This window comes from Passer domesticus, chromosome 12 (assembly GCF_036417665.1).
Source record: "Passer domesticus isolate bPasDom1 chromosome 12, bPasDom1.hap1, whole genome shotgun sequence".
Classification (NCBI taxonomy): domain Eukaryota; kingdom Metazoa; phylum Chordata; class Aves; order Passeriformes; family Passeridae; genus Passer; species Passer domesticus.
The window spans coordinates 1001288-1018441 of NC_087485.1; the positions used below are offsets into that span (position 1 = coordinate 1001288).

At 65.8% G+C, this 17154-nt stretch overlaps 2 protein-coding genes across 2 annotated transcripts; both read right to left on the minus strand.

The window, feature by feature from the left end:
• Nucleotides 1–481: 481 nt before the first annotated feature.
• Nucleotides 482–9414, minus strand: CDH1 (cadherin 1). The gene is made up of 16 exons (XM_064386827.1): nt 9343–9414; nt 9126–9240; nt 5950–6179; nt 5720–5851; nt 5472–5627; nt 5253–5397; nt 4965–5137; nt 4458–4586; nt 4168–4353; nt 3844–4088; nt 3607–3749; nt 3282–3509; nt 2566–2787; nt 1726–1856; nt 1488–1631; nt 482–1416 (listed from the first exon to the last, which is right to left on the minus strand). The coding sequence occupies exons 1-16, from the start codon at nt 9397–9399 to the stop codon at nt 1204–1206; spliced, it is 2649 nt and encodes an 882-aa protein (XP_064242897.1). The 5' UTR covers nt 9400–9414; the 3' UTR covers nt 482–1203.
• A 1031-nt stretch (nt 9415–10445) lies between these two features.
• CDH3 (cadherin 3) lies at nt 10446–16312 on the minus strand. The gene is made up of 15 exons (XM_064387148.1): nt 16110–16312; nt 14225–14421; nt 14043–14153; nt 13794–13949; nt 13573–13717; nt 13285–13460; nt 13076–13204; nt 12814–12999; nt 12483–12727; nt 12258–12400; nt 11706–11930; nt 11384–11602; nt 11166–11296; nt 10947–11090; nt 10446–10875 (listed from the first exon to the last, which is right to left on the minus strand). Exons 1-15 carry the CDS (start codon nt 16249–16251, stop codon nt 10663–10665), a joined length of 2562 nt encoding a protein of 853 aa, XP_064243218.1. The 5' UTR covers nt 16252–16312; the 3' UTR covers nt 10446–10662.
• Nucleotides 16313–17154: the final 842 nt, after the last annotated feature.

Consider the following 17154-nt stretch of genomic DNA (forward strand, 5'->3'; position numbering starts at 1 on the left):
GCCATGGCGGGGAGGGCGCGCGGGGGCGGGGCCGCGCGGCGGCCGCCATCTTGGGGAGGTCGGGGACGGGAGGAGGGAGCGCCTGAGGGGACGGGGCTGGGGACAAGAGTGAGGGACAGGACAGGGAAACGGCTGCCACTGCCACTGTCACTTTCACTGCCACTTCCACTGCCACGGGGTGGGTGCGCTGGTGGGAAGGAATCCTGCTCACTAGAGTGATGAGGCCCTGGCGCAGTGCCCAGAGCAGCTGTGGGTGCCCCCGGATCCCTGGCAGTGCCCAAGGCCAGCCTGGACGCTGGCAGCACCTGGGATAGGGGAAGGTGTCCCTGCCCGTGATGGATGGAGCTGGATTATCCATAAGATCGCTTCAAACTCTTAACTCTTCCACAATTCTGCTTTCCCTGTGGAGGGGGCCATGGCCGCACCTGCGCAGCGGGTAAAGCCTTCGAGCGCCGTCACAGCCTCACGCGCAGAAAAGTGGTGTGGTTTTCTTAAAACAATTTATTATTTCAATTTTATATAAAAACCATGCAATCAACACGTGGCCACCGCTGGTTTCCCAGCTCGCATCAGACCCTTTTTCCCGTGATAAAAAATACAAACCGTGACAACAGCTAAACACAGAGGTCAGGATTTTGGGAAAGCCCTTTGATTTTGAAAAGCACCTTTCAATGACCGCACGCTAATTACACCTGGCACAATGTAGGAGGAAATCAAACCATAATCTAGGGTACAGAAAAATATAAATCTGCCTGTACATAGTGTAGTAAATACAATTCTCTGTGACGGTGCATCTTTGGTGTGTGTTGATCAAGTGCCTCATTGCACTTCTCCCTCACTAGGTTCACGATCTGAGCCTGTGTGGGGCTGGCAGCATGAGGTATTTTGGAGAGCGCCAGAGAACCCCTGTTCCCCTCATGGAAAAGGGAAGAAGGACCTGATCCTGCCCCCCACAGCTGGGATCACCTCAGTCCCAGGATAAGGAAAGGACTAAACTGTTCCATGCCCTGGAGCCGAGGGGGCCAGGAAACACCCAGACTACCCCAAAACCCCCCATCCCCAGCGAGCCTGAGCTTTTCTCAGCGAGGGAGGCATGGGCCCAGGGTTCAGGAGGTGTTGGAGGGGCTTTGGCCACGCCGCACAGAGACCGACGGGACTCCAGAGAGGTGAAATGAGGCAGGGCCGGCAGCGGGCTGGGGGCCCCTAATCGTCCTCCTCGCCGCCGCCGTAGAGCTCGGCCAGCTTGCGGAAGCGGCCGCCCCAGTCGTTGAGGTAGTCGTAGTCCTGGTCGCCGTCGGAGGCCGAGGAGTTGAGGGAGCTGAGCGAGGTGGCCTCCGAGCCGCTGCCCTCGTAGTCGAACACCAGCAGCGAGTCGTAGGGCGGCGCCGTGGGGTCCGTGTCGGCCGCCTTCAGGTTCTGGGGGGACAGAGGGCTCAGCACCCGCGTGCCCTGCGCTGGCACCCCTGGCTCTGCAGGGCAGCACTCACCTCGTCGATGAAGTTGCCGATCTCGTCGGGGTTGGCGGGGCGGGGCCGGTACTGGGGGGCCGCCATGAGCGGGGGGGCCACGTCGTTGCGGATCACCTCGGGCCGGGCGTCCAGCCCCCGGTGCAGCTGGCTCAGGTCGTAGTCCTGGGGGGACAGGGGGGGTCAAGGCTCCAGGGACAACCGTGGGCAGCGCAGCCACCACTTGGTGGGCAGGGTCCAGCAAGGACAGCCATCCCACCTGGTCCTCCTCGCCGCCACCCTCCTCGTCGTAGTGGTACACGTTGTCCCTCATGTCATCCTCGGGTGGGAGCAGAGGTTCCTTCACCACCTTCCTCCTCCTCGCGAAGAGCAGCAGCAGCAGCAGGAGGACTGCGGGCACAGGAGCAGGGAGAGTGTGAAAAATGTGTGTTTTATGATTGGCTTTTCGCAAGTATTAAAATGAATATTGTATGTGTATGTTAGAAAGTTACGCTGTATTAATTTTCGTAAATATAGTTTTAGGTTGTAACATAATGTTAAAATAGAAACTATGCTATGCAAGATATTTGTTTAAGAAAGGACTCGCACCAGATAGGAGCCACAGGACACCTAAATCTTTCAGAGAAAGGGAATTTATTGCTCCCTTATCAGCAGAAAACTAACTTCTTCCCACCTTGCTCAGACAGGAAGACGGCATGAGGATTAAGAGGAAGAAGTTGACAGTGACCAGACAGAATCCTGTCTTTGACTGGAATTTATGCATCATGTATGAAATGTATGAATATGCAACAGGCAATTGTTTTTAAGGGTTAATCCTCTGTTAACGGGTGTCCTTTTTCGGGCTGGTGTTGCCCTGAAAAAGGTACCCGGACATCCGTATCTCTTTGTTTTTATTGCCTCATATTGTCCTAATCTCAAAAGTTCAAATTTTATTATTTTAATTAATAGTAATATAATTAGTAATAAATATATAAATAAATAATAGTAATATAATTTATTAGTATTAAACTTTTAAAATTTCAAAAACAAGTGATTGGCGTTTTTCACAGAGAGGGTGACCCGCACTCTGTCCCTCCCATCCTCGTCCCCTGGTACTCACTGAGCAGCGCCAGGATGCCCCCCAGGATGCCCAGGATGGCGGGCACGCCCATGCCACCGGAGATGTACGCGCGCCGCTCGCAGTTCTTGGCCGGCCCCTCGCAGCTGCAGACCTGGGCTCGCACCGGCGTGATCTGATCCTTGCCCTGCGCATCCAGCAGCTTCAGGAAGATGCTGTACTCGCCCGGCTCCAGCTCCTTCCTCATGCTCAGCTTCACCTCGTCTTGGTGAACCACAGAATCGTTTGGGTTGGAAAAGGTCTCCAAGATTACTGAGTCCAGCCGTGCCCCAGCACTGCCAAGGCCACCACTGACTCATTTCCACAAGTGCCACATTTACACAGCTCTTAAATCCCTCTAGGGATGGGGACTCCACCACTGCCCTGGGCAGCCTCCTCCAATGCCTGAGCACCTTTTCCGTGAATGAATTTTCCCCAATATCTAACCTAAATCTCTCCTGCCACAACTCGAGGTTGTTTCCCCTTGTCCTGTATCTTGGAGCAGATCCTGACCCTCACCTGGCTACACCCTCCTGCCAGTAAGTTGTGGAGAGTGAGAAGGCTCCTCCTGAGCCTCCCTGAGCCACTCCTGGTGCTCCAGCCCCTTTCCCAGTTCTGGTCTGGGAACACCCCTGGCACTGGCACAGGACTTTGCCCCGTGGCAGGTCCCCAGCCTAGCGCTCGCTGCAGGGCCCAGCACCAGAGCAGGTGGCACCCACCTGGCTGCACTATGCTGACAGTCCAGTTGCTGCCGGAGCCGTGCATCAGCTCTGCCTTGAAGGGGTAGGTGTTGGGGGGCAGGTCCTTGTCGATGATCTTCAGCGTCTGCTCCTCGGGCTGCCGGTTGCAGATGTCGAAGCTGCGGGGCTCCGGCACGGGCCCGTTGTCATTCACGTCCTGAAGCAGGAGGAGCAGTGTCCCCGTGCCGGTGCCATAGTTTGGTGACCCTGTGGGACTAAGAGTCAGCGAGGCACCCGGGGAGGGGCCTGCAGCCCATGGGGGGACATGGGGATGGGCACGGGGGCAGCAGCCGGCCACCCTCACCGTTGTCCACGGCCAGGACGATGGCCTTGTAGGTGCTGTTGATGGCATGTGCCGACTCCCGGTCCAGTGCGTGGGCTGCCATGACGATGCCGTTCTCGGGGTCAATGGCCAGCCACCCTGCAGGGTCGCTGCCCATGCGATACCTGGGGGCAGCCAGGGGTCAGCAAGGGGCACACGGTGCAGCGCAGCCCCTCAGACGTCCCAGCAAAGCTCCCGCCACCATCACCCTCCACTCACGTGATTTTCTGTCTCTGGTCCTTGTCGGGGTCCTGGGCTGTGTAGGAGGTGACCTGGTATCCCACTGGCACATCCTCCATCACCTCCACCTGCTTGACTGGGGGTATGAAGATCGGAGCTTCATTCACATCCCTGACCACCACCAGGACATTGGCTGTGGCAGGATTCAGGGCCACGGTGAAGGGGACCTCGTTCTGCACTGACACCACGAGCTTGTACCGGTTCTGGGTCTCATAATCCAAGCCCTGGGGGTGGGAGAGAAGCCAGGTAGTGCCAGCAGGGAGTCAGCTGGTGCTGAGGCAGCCATGCGGCAGCAGGACCCACCCTGGCAGTCTTCAGGAGCCCGTCGTTGGTTTTGGGGTCAGTGGTGATCTCGAAGTTGCCCTGCGGGTCCCCGCTCTGGATGCGGTAGACGGCGCGCCAGGCCGGGGAGCCTGGCAGGTCCTGGTCTGTCACGTGCAGCCGGGCCACCAGCACCCCCACCTCGTTCTCGTCCACTGTCTCCTCGTACTGCAAGATGGGACAGGGACAGTCACCTGTGTGGCCCCAGGCACCCCAGGTGGGGGCTTGTGCCATGATGCCCGGGGAGGGCAGCGGCTGGGGCGGGGTGGTACCGTGGAGGGGTCGAAGACAGGAGGGTTGTCGTTGGCATCAGTGACTTTGATGATGGCAGTGGCAGTGTTGGTCAGGCCAGTGCCTTCCTGGTCTGCAGCCTGGATGATCAGCGTGTAGTTGGGAGTGGTCTGCAGAGCAAAATCACCCCAGTAAGGGCTGGGGTGGGGACTGGGGTGTTCCCCTCCTCCAGGCATCACCTGCCTGCTCCTCCACCCTTCTCCAGCCTCGCTGTTTCCTGCTGGCACACAGGCAGCCAATGTCCCAGCTGCCCGCCCAAGGGGCTGGCACTGTACCCACTCCAGGGCTCAGCAAGGTTCCTGGAGTGTCCCCAGCATGGCTCCTGGTGAGCTCAAGGCTGTAGACACCCTTACAGCCAGAGACAGTGACCCAGGGATGCCACATCCCAAAACCAGCTGGACCCCAGGACTGCAGTATCCCTTTCTCCCCATGGCACATCCCACGGTGCAGTAGCCACAGGCTCCCTTGGGCTGCGGCAAGGCGCCCACCTCCCGGTCCAGTCCTGTGCCAATGACACTGATGATGCCCTTCTCGGCGTTGATGGTGAACATGCGCTGGGCACCCTTGGGCTCCTCGCTGAGGATGGAGTAGCCGATGATGCCGTTGTTCACATTGATCGCATCATCTGCATCCGTAGCGTTCACGGTCATCACAGATGTGCCTGGACATGGGGACAAGCCAGGGGGATTTTAGTGGTGGGACAGAATCCACCAGGCACCCTGGCACTGCTGGTGCTCGGGGCTCTGCGTGGTCCCAGCTCAGAGTCCCCCACGTACCCGGCTTTGCATTCTCCTCAATGTAGCCAACGAAGACTTGCTGGGTGAAGACGGGCCGGTTGTCGTTCTGGTCGGTGACGGTGATGATGATCTCCATGGGGTCTTCCACGGGCTGCCCGTTGGCCGACACGGCGTGGGAGTAGAGCTGCAAGGGCACAGTCAGTGTGTGTGCAGTGCCCAGGACTGTCCCCGTCCCACCACAGCTGTCCCCTCACTCACCACGTATTTGTCCTTCTCCTCCCGGTCCAGGGGTTTTGTCACCTCCAGCCACCCCGTCTCCCGCTCGATGATGAAGACACCCACGGGGATGGTATCTGCTCCCTGCCCCGTGATGCTGTAGAAAACCTTGGTCTCCTTGTCCTTGTTGGATTTGATCTGGCAGAGAGGGAGGAATAAGCCGGTGGAGACATGTCCCAGCACTCTGGGGACGCCTCTGGACCCTGTCTGGTCTGTGTGGGGACACCCACCTGCACCAGCTTCTTGGGGAAGGGTCCCCGCTCGTTCTCAGGGCAGTTGATGGGGGGGATGACCCAGTCCCTCTTCTGCCGCCGGAGGCTGTGCCCGTGCTCCGGGAAGACCAGCACGTCCGGTACTGTGCCCTGTTGGGACAGTGGCTCTGTCAGTGCCAGCACCGTGCTGAGCCCTCTGCACCAGGGACGGGGCTGCTGTGACCCCAGGGAGCGGCTCTGTGCTTCACCTGCTGCATGTGCTCGTGGTGCCGGTGCTGGTGCCGCCGCCGGCGCAGGGTCACCTTGGCCGAATGCCTCTTGCCCGTGGTGTCCCAGGTGTGCACAGCGAAGGTGATGTCCCGCTGCTGGAGCTGCAGGGGCCGCGTGGCAGAGACAATGCCATCCCTGCTCACCTTGAAGCGCGTGTCGTCCGGGAGGAAGGCGGCACGGTGCGACTCGCCACAGTCCACAAAGCTCACTGGGGATGGGACAGAGTGGCAGAGGGTTCTGGGGACATGGGCACACACAGCACAGCCCCCTCCTGGGGTGTGGGGTCACAGCAGTGGTGGGGATGCTCCACACACGGTGACACCTGCCCTGCTAGGATTCCATCCTGGGCACAACACATGGTGCATCTTGGCTTTGGTCCAGGATGGGACATGGCAGGACCTACTGTGCCACTGGATCCCTGCTGGACAGTGACAACGGGGCAAGTGGCACCTGTCACAACATATCCCAGTCCCCAGCACCATGTATGGCATGGCACCAGGCACGGCACATCCCCAGATGGGTGTATCCCTGTGGCACAGCATGCCCCCAAGCATGGCATGTCACCACCACTGCGCCCATGCTGCTTTTCCAACAAAAACAAAGGCAGCAGTCATCCACTGGCACTGGCACCCAGTGCCCTGGCAGTCAGCCCCTCAACCTGCCCAGGTACCTCCGGGACCCCCAGCCCCAGGGCCAGCGGGCAGGCGGGGGCCCGGTGTCACTCGCTGCAGCAGAGCTGGGCCGCCACGAGGCAGCGGTCAGCGGGCATCACATGAGCGGGGCCGCGCTCCCGAACAAACCCCCTTTGTCTGGGAGAGAGCTGCTGGAGCCAGCGGCCCCCGGGCTCCGCGGCCAGCGCTGCCACCATCGCCCCGGCGTGACCCGCAGCTCGGCAAGGCGCCGTGCAGCGCCGAACGGAGCGGAACGGAACGGGGCCGGGGGTTACGTCAGCCCACGAGCAGCCCAGGAATCCGGGGTGGCTGTGGGATGGAGGGGGAGCAGTCGCCGCCCCCTGCCCACCGCGGTGCCCCCGACCCGGCCCGCGGCGCGATGCCAGCCCCGCTCAGCCCCGCGGCGGGACCCCCGGCCGGGCTGGCGGAGCCGGTGGGGCCGGCCGGGCGGGAGCGTGCCGGGGCAGGCGGGGAAGGAGAGGCAGCCGCGGGCGCAGCCGCAGCGCTCGGCCCGGGGCCCGGGGGTGCAGCGAGGGGGGCACGGAGCCCTCAGCCCCACGCTGGGTGCAGCGAGCGCTCGGTGCTCAGCCCGCACTGGGTTCGGTGCTCAGAGCCCGCTCCCCCCTTCCCGCTCTCCCCCTTTCCAACTCCCCCCCTTCCCACCTGGCTGTGCACAACCTGTTTTTCCAGCTTGGCTGAAGGAGGGCTGGGGCCAGCCCTCCTCTCCCCGGGGCTGGAGCTGGGGGGGGTGGAGGGGGGGCCCTCTCCTGGGAATGATGGGGGTGGGAGAAAAAGAGAGCTCAGAGAGTCCTACAAGGGGCATCCCCCCACTTCAGCCCCCCTCCACCACCTGCAGGACACTGGGACAACCAGACTGGTACAACCAGGCTGCCAAACAGGGGATCAGGGCAGCCCCCCAAAGCCGCCTCATGTCCTGTGAGGTCTCAGTGGCGCTGGGCACAGGCAGAGCAGGGTGTCCCCACCCCTGCAGTGTCACCACCCCGTGTGTTGCAGCTGTGCCAGGGCAGGGGGCTCAGCCCGGGGTGAAGGTGCTGCGGGTGACACATCCCACTGACGTCACCCCAGTTTCGCTGTGACTTCAGACTCTCGAGGTTTCTCCACCCAGGACTGACGGGCACTGTCCCAGCCCCCACCGCATCCCCCCCAGCCCAGAGCCCCCGACCCCCGGAGCAGAGCCCTGGCCAGGCTGCAGCCCCCACGCAGGTGTTGTTGTTCGCCGCCCCGGCGCCGCGCGGGGCCTGTCTGGGCCTGTTGGAGGGAAAACACCGCACTCAACTCATCAAGCTAATTACAGGCCGCCTTGTCAGCCTCGCCACAAGCTTTGGGGTGCTCTGTGGCCCAGCAAGGCCTGGCATCCACCAGGCTCAGCCACCCCATGGCTGGCATTGCTGTGGCACAGCTGTGAATCACCAGGTGCCACACAGGCCTCAAGGGCAGATGGTCCCTTCCTTCCTCCCACGCCCTGACTGTGCCCGGAACCCAAAACTGAAAGTGCTGGTGCCAGGACAGGATTTGCAGCAGGTCTCAGTGCTGCAGGGAAGTCACAGGCTGCCCGTCACCCTGGTATCAGGCCCAGCCCTGATGGACATCGGTTTGTGCGCGTTAATGATCAACCACAAGGCAAACAAACACCATTCCTGGGGTATGGGGCAGGGTCCGATTCCTGGCTCTCCCAGGCGAAGCCGTTACAGAGCCGAGGATGTTTGGGAGCCTTGGTGCAGCCCTGGGTGCTCAGTACCCCTCGGCCCTGTGCCCACCCAGCCACCCTGGCACACACACTGTGCCAGCACCGCTCTCAGCCATGAACTGGTGCAGATACATGGTGACAGCCACTGCACACAGCACCAGAGCCCACGGAGTCCCTTCTGGGGACCCCAGAGTGGCAGCAGGCCCCCAGCACATGGGTCCCCAGTGCCCCCTTGCCACACCAGAACAGGATATTAGTGCCAACATCATAGGACACAATGTTCCCAAAAGCCCAGGAGCCATCCTGGTGCCCATCCCCATGCTGAGAGCTGCCCTGGGAGCCTACACACTGGGTCCAAAGGGGGCTCACCCTGGTGAACCCGGGGTGCCAGGTGAGGCACGGGGCAGGGCAGGCGCCTGCGTGCCCCACACCCAGCCTGCCGGCCCCGACAGGTCTGCGGTGCCTGAGTCAGCGCCGCCCGCGCCGGCGCGCCCCGGGGAGCGGCCGCCGCTGCCCCCGCGCCGGGACCCGGCTGTGCTTGCGCTGGGACAGCAGTGCTCTGTCCCCCATGCCACCTGCCGCCTGTCCCCACCGCCACAGTGCCATCCGCGCTGCCACAGCGCTGTCCCCGCGGCCCCATCCCCGCGGCCACGGAGCCACGGCTTTGTGTCCCGCACTGCCCGCCCCTGTCCCCCACACCCCCCTGGCCCCACAGTCCCGTCCCCGTCCCCACAGCCGCCCTGTCCCCCGCAGCCGGCTGTCCCCGTGTCCTTACCCCGTCCCAGGGCCCGTCCCGCCGCCACGCTGTCCCGCGGCGCCGTCAGGGCGAAGGTCTGCGCGGCGAAGCCGGGCTGGCACGGCGCTGCCCGCTGGCACAGCCGCTGCCCGCTCTGCCCGGAGAGAGGCGTTAGCACCGGGCAGGGTCCCCAGCGCGGCCCCGCCGCCCCGGGCAGGGTCTCGGCGGGGTCCTGCAGCCCCATTCCGTGGCTCACCTGGAGCAGGAGCACGAGGAGGCAGAGCGGGACCGAGCAGCCCGCCCGCCGCCCCATGGCCGGTGCCGGTGCCGGTTGGTGCCGGAGGGATGGGGCGCTGCCACCACGGAGTCGCAGGTGCGTCCGGTCCCCTCCCGATCCCTCCTCGCAGGTGTCGACCCCGCCGAGAACCGCCCCGTCCCGCCCCGACGGGAGGCGGTCCCGCCCCGCCCGCCCCCGGAACCCCGGTATTCCCGGTACCTCCGACGCCCGGTGTCCCGGAACCCCCCACGGTACCGGTGCGGTACTTCTCCCGCTGTCCCCGGTTCCGTGGTACCCCCAGTGCCCCACCAGCCCCCGGTACCCTCAACACCCCCGCTGCTCTGCCCGTCCCGGGTCCCCCGGCTCCCCGTGCCTCTGATATTCCCAGCCCAGCCACACAGCCCCCCTGTTTTCCGTGCCTCTCCCATCCAGGGCAGTGGCAGCGGGGGCTGTTGGTGGGTGACAGGAGCCAGGAGTACCTCAGGGTGTTCCCATGCCACAGCCCCAGATCCCGGCTCTGCAGCAGGGGACAAACATCGTACCCAGGGATACCTCGGGCAGGAAGGGCCCCTCAGGATGCTGCAGCCCCCGGCTTCCCCAGTACCCCCCTGTCCCAAAGAACAGCACAGCTGGGGAAGGGCACCCCCAGGGACCCCCAGTACCATCAGCTGCCCCATCCCATGTGTCAGGAGCTGATCCTGGAGCCAGCAGGAGACCCCCAGAGCTTGGGGTGCTGCCAGGGCCAGAGGCTGCTGTGCCCCACCCATGCCAGCACCCCTGGTCATCACAGGGTTTGGGGTGGCACAGGCTCTGGCTGCCCGGGCCAGGGGGGATTTAGCACCAGGAATCCCCAGTGCCACCAGTGTCACTCCCATGAAGGACAGACTGGTGGTCAGTGCCCTGCCCATGCCCATCAGCACCCCATGGGGGGCATGAGCACTGCCCCTGCATGGGTGGCACTGCCACTGTGCCACAGGTTCCACACTGCGCTGGGCAAGGGGGGACAGGCCTGGGGAGGGGTCACTGCAGGGCTGGGGCCAGCGCCAATTTCCAGGGCACAAAGTGACACAGAGCCCGGAACATCTAAAAAAACCAAATCCTTTATTAAAACTGACCCAGCTCCCATCCCCTTGTCCGCAGCATCACACGCCATCATTCCATACCTTAAAAAATAGATAATAACCACAAAAACGCAGGCGAGGAGGCGAGGGGGCCGCGCTGGGGTGGGGGGCACGGCAGGGGGAACCCCCAAGGCACGAAAGCAGCAATAAGGCAGGGCCAGCAGCGGGCTGGGGGCCCCTAATCGTCCTCCTCGCCGCCGCCGTAGAGCTCGGCCAGCTTGCGGAAGCGGCCGCCCCAGTCGTTGAGGTAGTCGTAGTCCTGGTCGCCGTCGGAGGCCGAGGAGTTGAGGGAGCTGAGCGAGGTGGCCTCCGAGCCGCTGCCCTCGTAGTCGAACACCAGCAGCGAGTCGTAGGGCGGCGCCGTGGGGTCCGTGTCGGCCGCCTTCAGGTTCTGGGGGGACAGAGGGCTCAGCACCCGCGTGCCCTGCGCTGGCACCCCCGGCTCTGCAGGGCAGCACTCACCTCGTCGATGAAGGTGCCGATGTCGTCGGGGTTGGCGGGGCGGGGCCGGTACTGGGGGGCTGGCAGGAGGGTGGGGGCCACGTCGTTGCGGATCACCTCGGGCCGGGCGTCCAGCCCCCGGTGCAGCTGCCGCAGGTCATAGTTCTGGGGACACACATACGTGGAGAGGGGCAGTCAGACAGCCCACGCTGCCACCAGGCCCCTGACCCCCACACCCACCTGGTCCTCCTCGCCGCCACCCTCCTCGCCGTAGTAGAAGATGTTGTCCCTTGTGTCATCTTCGGGCAGCAGCAGCGGCTCCTTTGTCACCTTCCTTCTCCTCATGAAGAGCAGCAGCAGCAGCAGCAGGACTGGGGGAAGAGTGGCATCAGCAGGGACGTGTGTCCCCCACTGTGCCCAGAGCTGGGTATCCCCACAGCCCCAGGAGCCCCACTCACGCAGCAGGGCCAGCAGCGCGCCCAGGGCGGCGAGGACGAAGGGCAGGGCGGTGACAGGCTGGGACCTCTGGGGACAGCCCTGTGCCTGCCCCTCGCAGGCGCAGACCCGTGCGGTGACAATGGTCACTTGGGCTCGGCCCGGCTGGTCCAGCAGCCGCAGGTACACGCTGTAGGTGTCCGGCTCCAGCGGTGCCACCAGCTGCAGCGTCACCGTGTCACCTACATGAGATTGGGGCTCACGGACGATGCACCAGGAATGCAGCCGTGGCACGGCTGCCTCTGCCGAGGACCCCCCGCCCTCTGTTCAGCCCCCCTGCAGTACCTGTGTCCCCCACCTCCACAGCCCAGCTGTCCTCCGAGCCGTGGGTGAGCTCGGCGCGGAAGGGGCCGGTGTTGGGGGGCAGGTCCCGGTCGGTGACGGTGAGGAGCTGGGGCTGGGGGCTGCGCTGGCACACAGTGATGTCCCGTGGCTCGGCCTCGGGGCCGTTGTCGTTCACATCGAGCAGGGTGAGGAGCAGCGTGCCCGTGCCCGTGGCCGGCGGTGAGCCTGGTGGGAACAATGCTGGAGGGGGGACCCCAAACCCAGGACTCTCCCAGGGGCATGGGTGACCGAGCAGGCATGGGGACAGGGGGAGCCTCAAAGCCAAGACTTCCCCAGGGACAGAGACTCTCTGGGCAAGGCTGGGAACAGTGAGGAGTGATGGTGGAGGGGGCAGTCCCAAACCCAGGATCCTCAGGGGGCTGGGGTGCCCCGGGCAGGGGTGGGGCCAGGCAGCCCCACTGCTCCATGCTGGAGCTGGGATGTGTTTCCTGGTGATGGCAGCACGTGCTCCTCACGCGGGAGGGGGAACAAGGGCCCTTTCATGTCCCTCACCATCATCCACAGCCAGCAGCACAGCCATGTACGTGCTGTTCTTGACGAAGGGGGACTCGCGGTCCAGGTGGTCCCACGCGGTCACCAGGCCATTCTCGGGGTGCACGGCCAGCCAGCCCGCAGGGTCGTGCCCCACCAGGTACCTGGGGGCACAGGGGAGCTGGTGCTGTGGCGAGGAGCAGCAGAGACCCCCCAAACCTCCACTCCAACCCTGTCCCCGCTCACTTGATCCTCTGGCCCTGCGCCTTGTCAGGGTCCTGGGCCGTGCAGGCTGTGAGGGTCTGCCCCGGGGGCACATCCTCTGACACCGTGGCCAGCTGCACCGGCGGCACGAACACCGGGGCCTCGTTGACATCCTCCACAGTGACCGTCACCGTAGCAGTGGCCATTGGCAGCTTCACAATGAAGGGGACCTCGTTGGCCACTGCCACGTGGAGCACAAACTGCTGCTTGGCCTCGTAGTCCAGACCCTGGGAGAGGGGGAGACGCGGGCAGTGAGGGTGGGACAGGCAGGACCCCCCTGGGCAGCAGTGGGGTGGCAGGGGGTGGCACAGACCTTGGCGGTGCGGAGGATGCCCTCGTTGGTGGCAGGGTCGGTGGCGATGGCGAAGGCACCCCCGTCGTTGCCACGCAGGATGGAGTAGACGGCTCGCCACGCCGGCGTGCCGGGCTCGTCCAGGTCGGTGACAGCCAGCCGGGCCACCTCCCGCCCGGCCACGTTCTCCGGCACGGCCGCCTCGTACTGCGGGTCAGGGGCACCATCAGCACCACGGCCCAGCGGGCACAGGGAGTCACACCCAGCAGGGAGCCCACGTTACCGTTTTGGGGTCAAACTCGGGGGCGTTGTCATTGACATCAGCGATCTCGATGACGGCCAGCGCTGTGGTGGTCAGTCCCTCCCCATCCAGGTCAGCTGCCTGCACGGTCAGTGTGTACTCCCGCACACGCTGCGGTGGACAGACGGACAGACACCGTGTCAGCCCCTGCTTGGGGCTGGGACCCTGCCCCACGGTGCTGCAGAGCCCACCTCCCGGTCGAGGCCGCTGGCAATCACGCTGAGGGTGCCAGTGGCCCGGTTGACAGTGAACATCTGGGGATGGGGCTCCCGTGGCTCCTGGCTGAGGATGGAGTAGGCGATGACACCGTTGTAGGTCTCCACTGCATCGTCCGCATCCGTGGCTGTCACCTGCATGACCGAGGTGCCTGGGGATGTGGATGTGCAGGTCAGTGCCATTCTGGGGGGCTCAGTGCCGGGGCCGTGCCCCAGGAACGTGGCTGGGGGGATGCAGAGCTTCCCCGAGGCATGGGGTCCTACCTGGCAGAGCTCCCTCTGGCACAGAGCCCCTGAACACCTCCTGCGTGAACTGGGGCTTGTTGTCATTCTGGTCTGTCACCGTCACGATGATCTCCATCGGCTCCTCCACTGGCTTCCCGTTCTCAGACACGGCATGGGAGAAGAGCTGCGGGGTGGGGTGTGAGTGGGGGGCCTGGCAGAGCACCCCAGCACCCCCCTGGTGTCCCCAGGCCAGGACCTACGTGGTACTTGTCGATGTGCTCGCGGTCCAGCGGCTGCGTCACTTTCATCCAGCCCGACTCCTTCTCAATGGTGAAGATGCCCTCGGGGGGGGCATCTGCTCCCTGCCCTGTGATGCTGTAGAAGATCTTGGTGTCTCTGTCGCGGTTGGATTTGATCTGGGAGGAGACACACACCAAGGGGATGGGGTCAGCATCCCCAGCACTCACCTCCATACCCAAAGCCCCTGCCCACACCAACCAGGGTCATACCTGAACCAGCTTTTTGGGGAAGGGGCCCCTCTCATTCTCAGGAACCTTGATGGGGGGGATCACCCAGTCCCTCTTCTGCCTCCTGAGAGCAGCGCGAGCCCTGGGCAGCTCCTGTGGATGGGGTGAGTGAGGGCACAGCCGGCTGGGGCAGCAGGGGCGGGGGACACGCGGGGCAGCGTTACCTGCGGGGAGCGCCTGCTCTCTGCGGGAACTGGGGCGGGCTCTGGCTGGCCAGCGGCATTCCGGGGAGAACCAGCAGCTCGGGGGGGCACGGCGAGCCCCCTGCCCACCCCCGGCAGCCGCACGGGGCCCCCGTCCTCCCGCTCCCCGACATCGGGCTCCTCCGTCCTGTACGGCCCCGCGCAGCCTCCGGAGCTCCCTGCGAGGGTGAGGGGTCAGGGGGATGGGGGGACCTCTCCCCCGACACCCCCGAGCCGCAACCACCAGCTCCAGGACCCTGCAAGCCCCCGAGCCCCGAGGCGGAGGACGCCAGGAGAGGGGCAGGGAACACCGGGCGCCGTACGGGAGCGCGGTGGAAGTTTCGGTGGAAGTTTCGGCTTTGTCTCATAGATGATGGGAAATTCCTGGGCGGGCAGAGCCCTGCCCCAGCCCCCTCCCGGTGTGTCACCCCCTCGGGGCTCCCAACCCCCCGTGGCCGGATCACCGGGCACTGAATCTCCCTCCCCCGCCTCCCCCGCTGCATCCCTCGTGCTGGACACAGCCCCGGCTCCGCACCCCCCGGGGCAAGGATTAGGGGATTAGCGGAGCTGAGCCAGCTCCGGGCGGCCGAGCGGCCCCGGGCGGGGCTGGGGGGGCTGCGGGAGGCGTGGAGCGGGGCAGGGAGAGCCGTGCCCCACGGCTGCCCCGCACCGGAGGGACCGAGCCCGGGGGCGACCGTGGGGCCATGTGGGGAGCAGCAACCGCGCCCCGAGGGCAGCACTGGGCCCCTCCGGTCGCGATAAGGGACTTTAATGGGGCTGGAGGGGCATCAGTCACCCCGCAAGCGGGACACGAGGGGCCCGGGGAAGCCCCCAGCCCCGCTCCCCAGCTGTGGCGCGGGTTGCTGTTCCCTCCGAAGGGGCAGGCGGCACAGGGGGTACCCCACTGTGTCCTCGGGGTGCCTCCGTGGAGGGACCACAGGGCTCCGTGCCCGCTGGGTGCCGGAGCCATGTGCTGCCCACGGAGGGGGGGTCGCAGTGGCATGGGCAGACCCCCCCCGTGCCCACAGCAGGGGCCTGGCAGCGCCCACCTCCATTCCTGGCAGGCTTAGCTGATGCAAAAGGGATGTGAAACGGGATGTGGTGTCCGCAGCAGACAGAGGTCGAGGCCCCTCCCTGGCACTTACCGCCGAGGAGAGCTTTTAGCGCTCCCGCGGCCATTAGACGAGCGCTGGCTGCGGCCGCGTTCCCGGGCAGCCCCAATCTCCCGGGAGCTGCCGAGCCGAGAGGGCACCGGGCCCGGGCCAAGCGCGGCAGCGGGCCAAGAGCTGGCAGCAGCAAGACCCTGCCCAGCCCCGGGCCAGCCAGAGCCCGCACCCCACGGCCGGAGAAGGGCGGCCCCGGGGCACCCGGCCCCACTGCCAGCCCGGCGCCGGCCGCCCACCCTGCGGGGAGCCCCGCGGCTGGGCCGAAGGCGCTGGCATCAGCCGCCACCAGCCCAGAGAGACCAGACGGGCACCGCCAGCCCCGCGGGGCACGGCCAGCCCCATGGCCGAGCCCCACAGCCCGGGGGGACACAGCCCTAGCGCACAGGAGAGCAGCCAGCCCCATGGCCGAGCCCCACAGCCCGGGGGGACACAGCCCTAGGGCACAGGAGCGCAGCCAGCCCCATGGCCGAGCCCCACAGCCCGGGGACCCCCGGCAGCCCCGCAGCCGGGCATTGCGAGCTCCTCCCGAACAGCAGCGGCCCCACCAGCGGAGGCAAAGCGATCCTGATCCCGGCAGTGAGGGAGGCCCTGCCGCCCCCCCAGCGCTCGGAGCCCCGATCCCGGTCCCGATCGCGGCCCCAGCCCGTCCCCGAGGCGTTGCGGGGGTCCCGGTGCCGCCGCGCCCCGACGGTGCGAGTTACCTGGAGCGGGGAGCGGCCCGCGGCGCAGCCCCGGCAGGACGCACGGCGGGGCCGGGGAGAGGGCGGCCGCCGGCAGGAGCGGGGAGAGGAGGAGGAGGATGAAGATGGAGAGCGGGCAGAGCCCGGAGCGCGGCCCCCGCATGGCCCGTCCGTTGCCGCCGCCGCCGCCGCCGCTCCGGTCGCCGCCCGCCGCGTCCCGCCCCGCCCCGCCCCGCAACGCCCCAGGTGAGGCGGCGGCCGCGCAGGTACCGCCCCGCCCCGGAGAGCGGCCCCAGCACGCCAAGGCATCCCCCGGCAATGCCCCGGACCCCTCATTACCCCCGGGACCCTCCTACCGGGGGTTCACCCCCTACAGCACCCCCGGTAATCCCCGGTACAACACCCCGATACCGCCCGGGCACGCCCGTTATTCCCCTGGACCCCACGGCAATCCCCAGCACGCCGTGTTACCTCCCAGGCACCCACCCGTCAATATCCAGGCACAGCCCGGTACCCCCCGGGCGCCGGCCGGTGCTGGAAGCTTCAACACCCCCCGGGCACAGCGGGACCCTCTGAGATCTCCTGTCAGCCCGTAATACCTCCCGGGAACCCAGGGGCACCGCCTGGCACCCTCTTGGAACGCCCTGGCAATTCTGGGCAATCCGCGATACCTCCCGGTCAGCCCCCGTTGCCCGTCGGGCACCTCCCGGTCTGCACCCATCGGCATCGCCTTGGAACCCCCTGGCACTCCCCGGTAGGGCCCGGCAGTCCTCGGGCACCGCCCGCTCCTCTCCGGGCACCCCCGGTCTCTCAATGCCGCCCCTGCCGGTCCCTCAGCGCAGCCCGGTGGGCACGCCCGCGCATCCCGGTATCTCCGGGCACCTTCTGGTCCCGCCACACGTCCCTGCCGGTGTTCCCACGGCACCTCCCGCCACCGCCCCAAGGGAACAGCCCCCTCCCCATTCCTCGGTGCCGCCCATGGGTGCTCTGGAACTCTCGGGGGGGCTCTGTGTGCCCCCCACCCACGGCAGTGGGGGCTCCCTTGGCCACCGAGGGACAGCCCCCG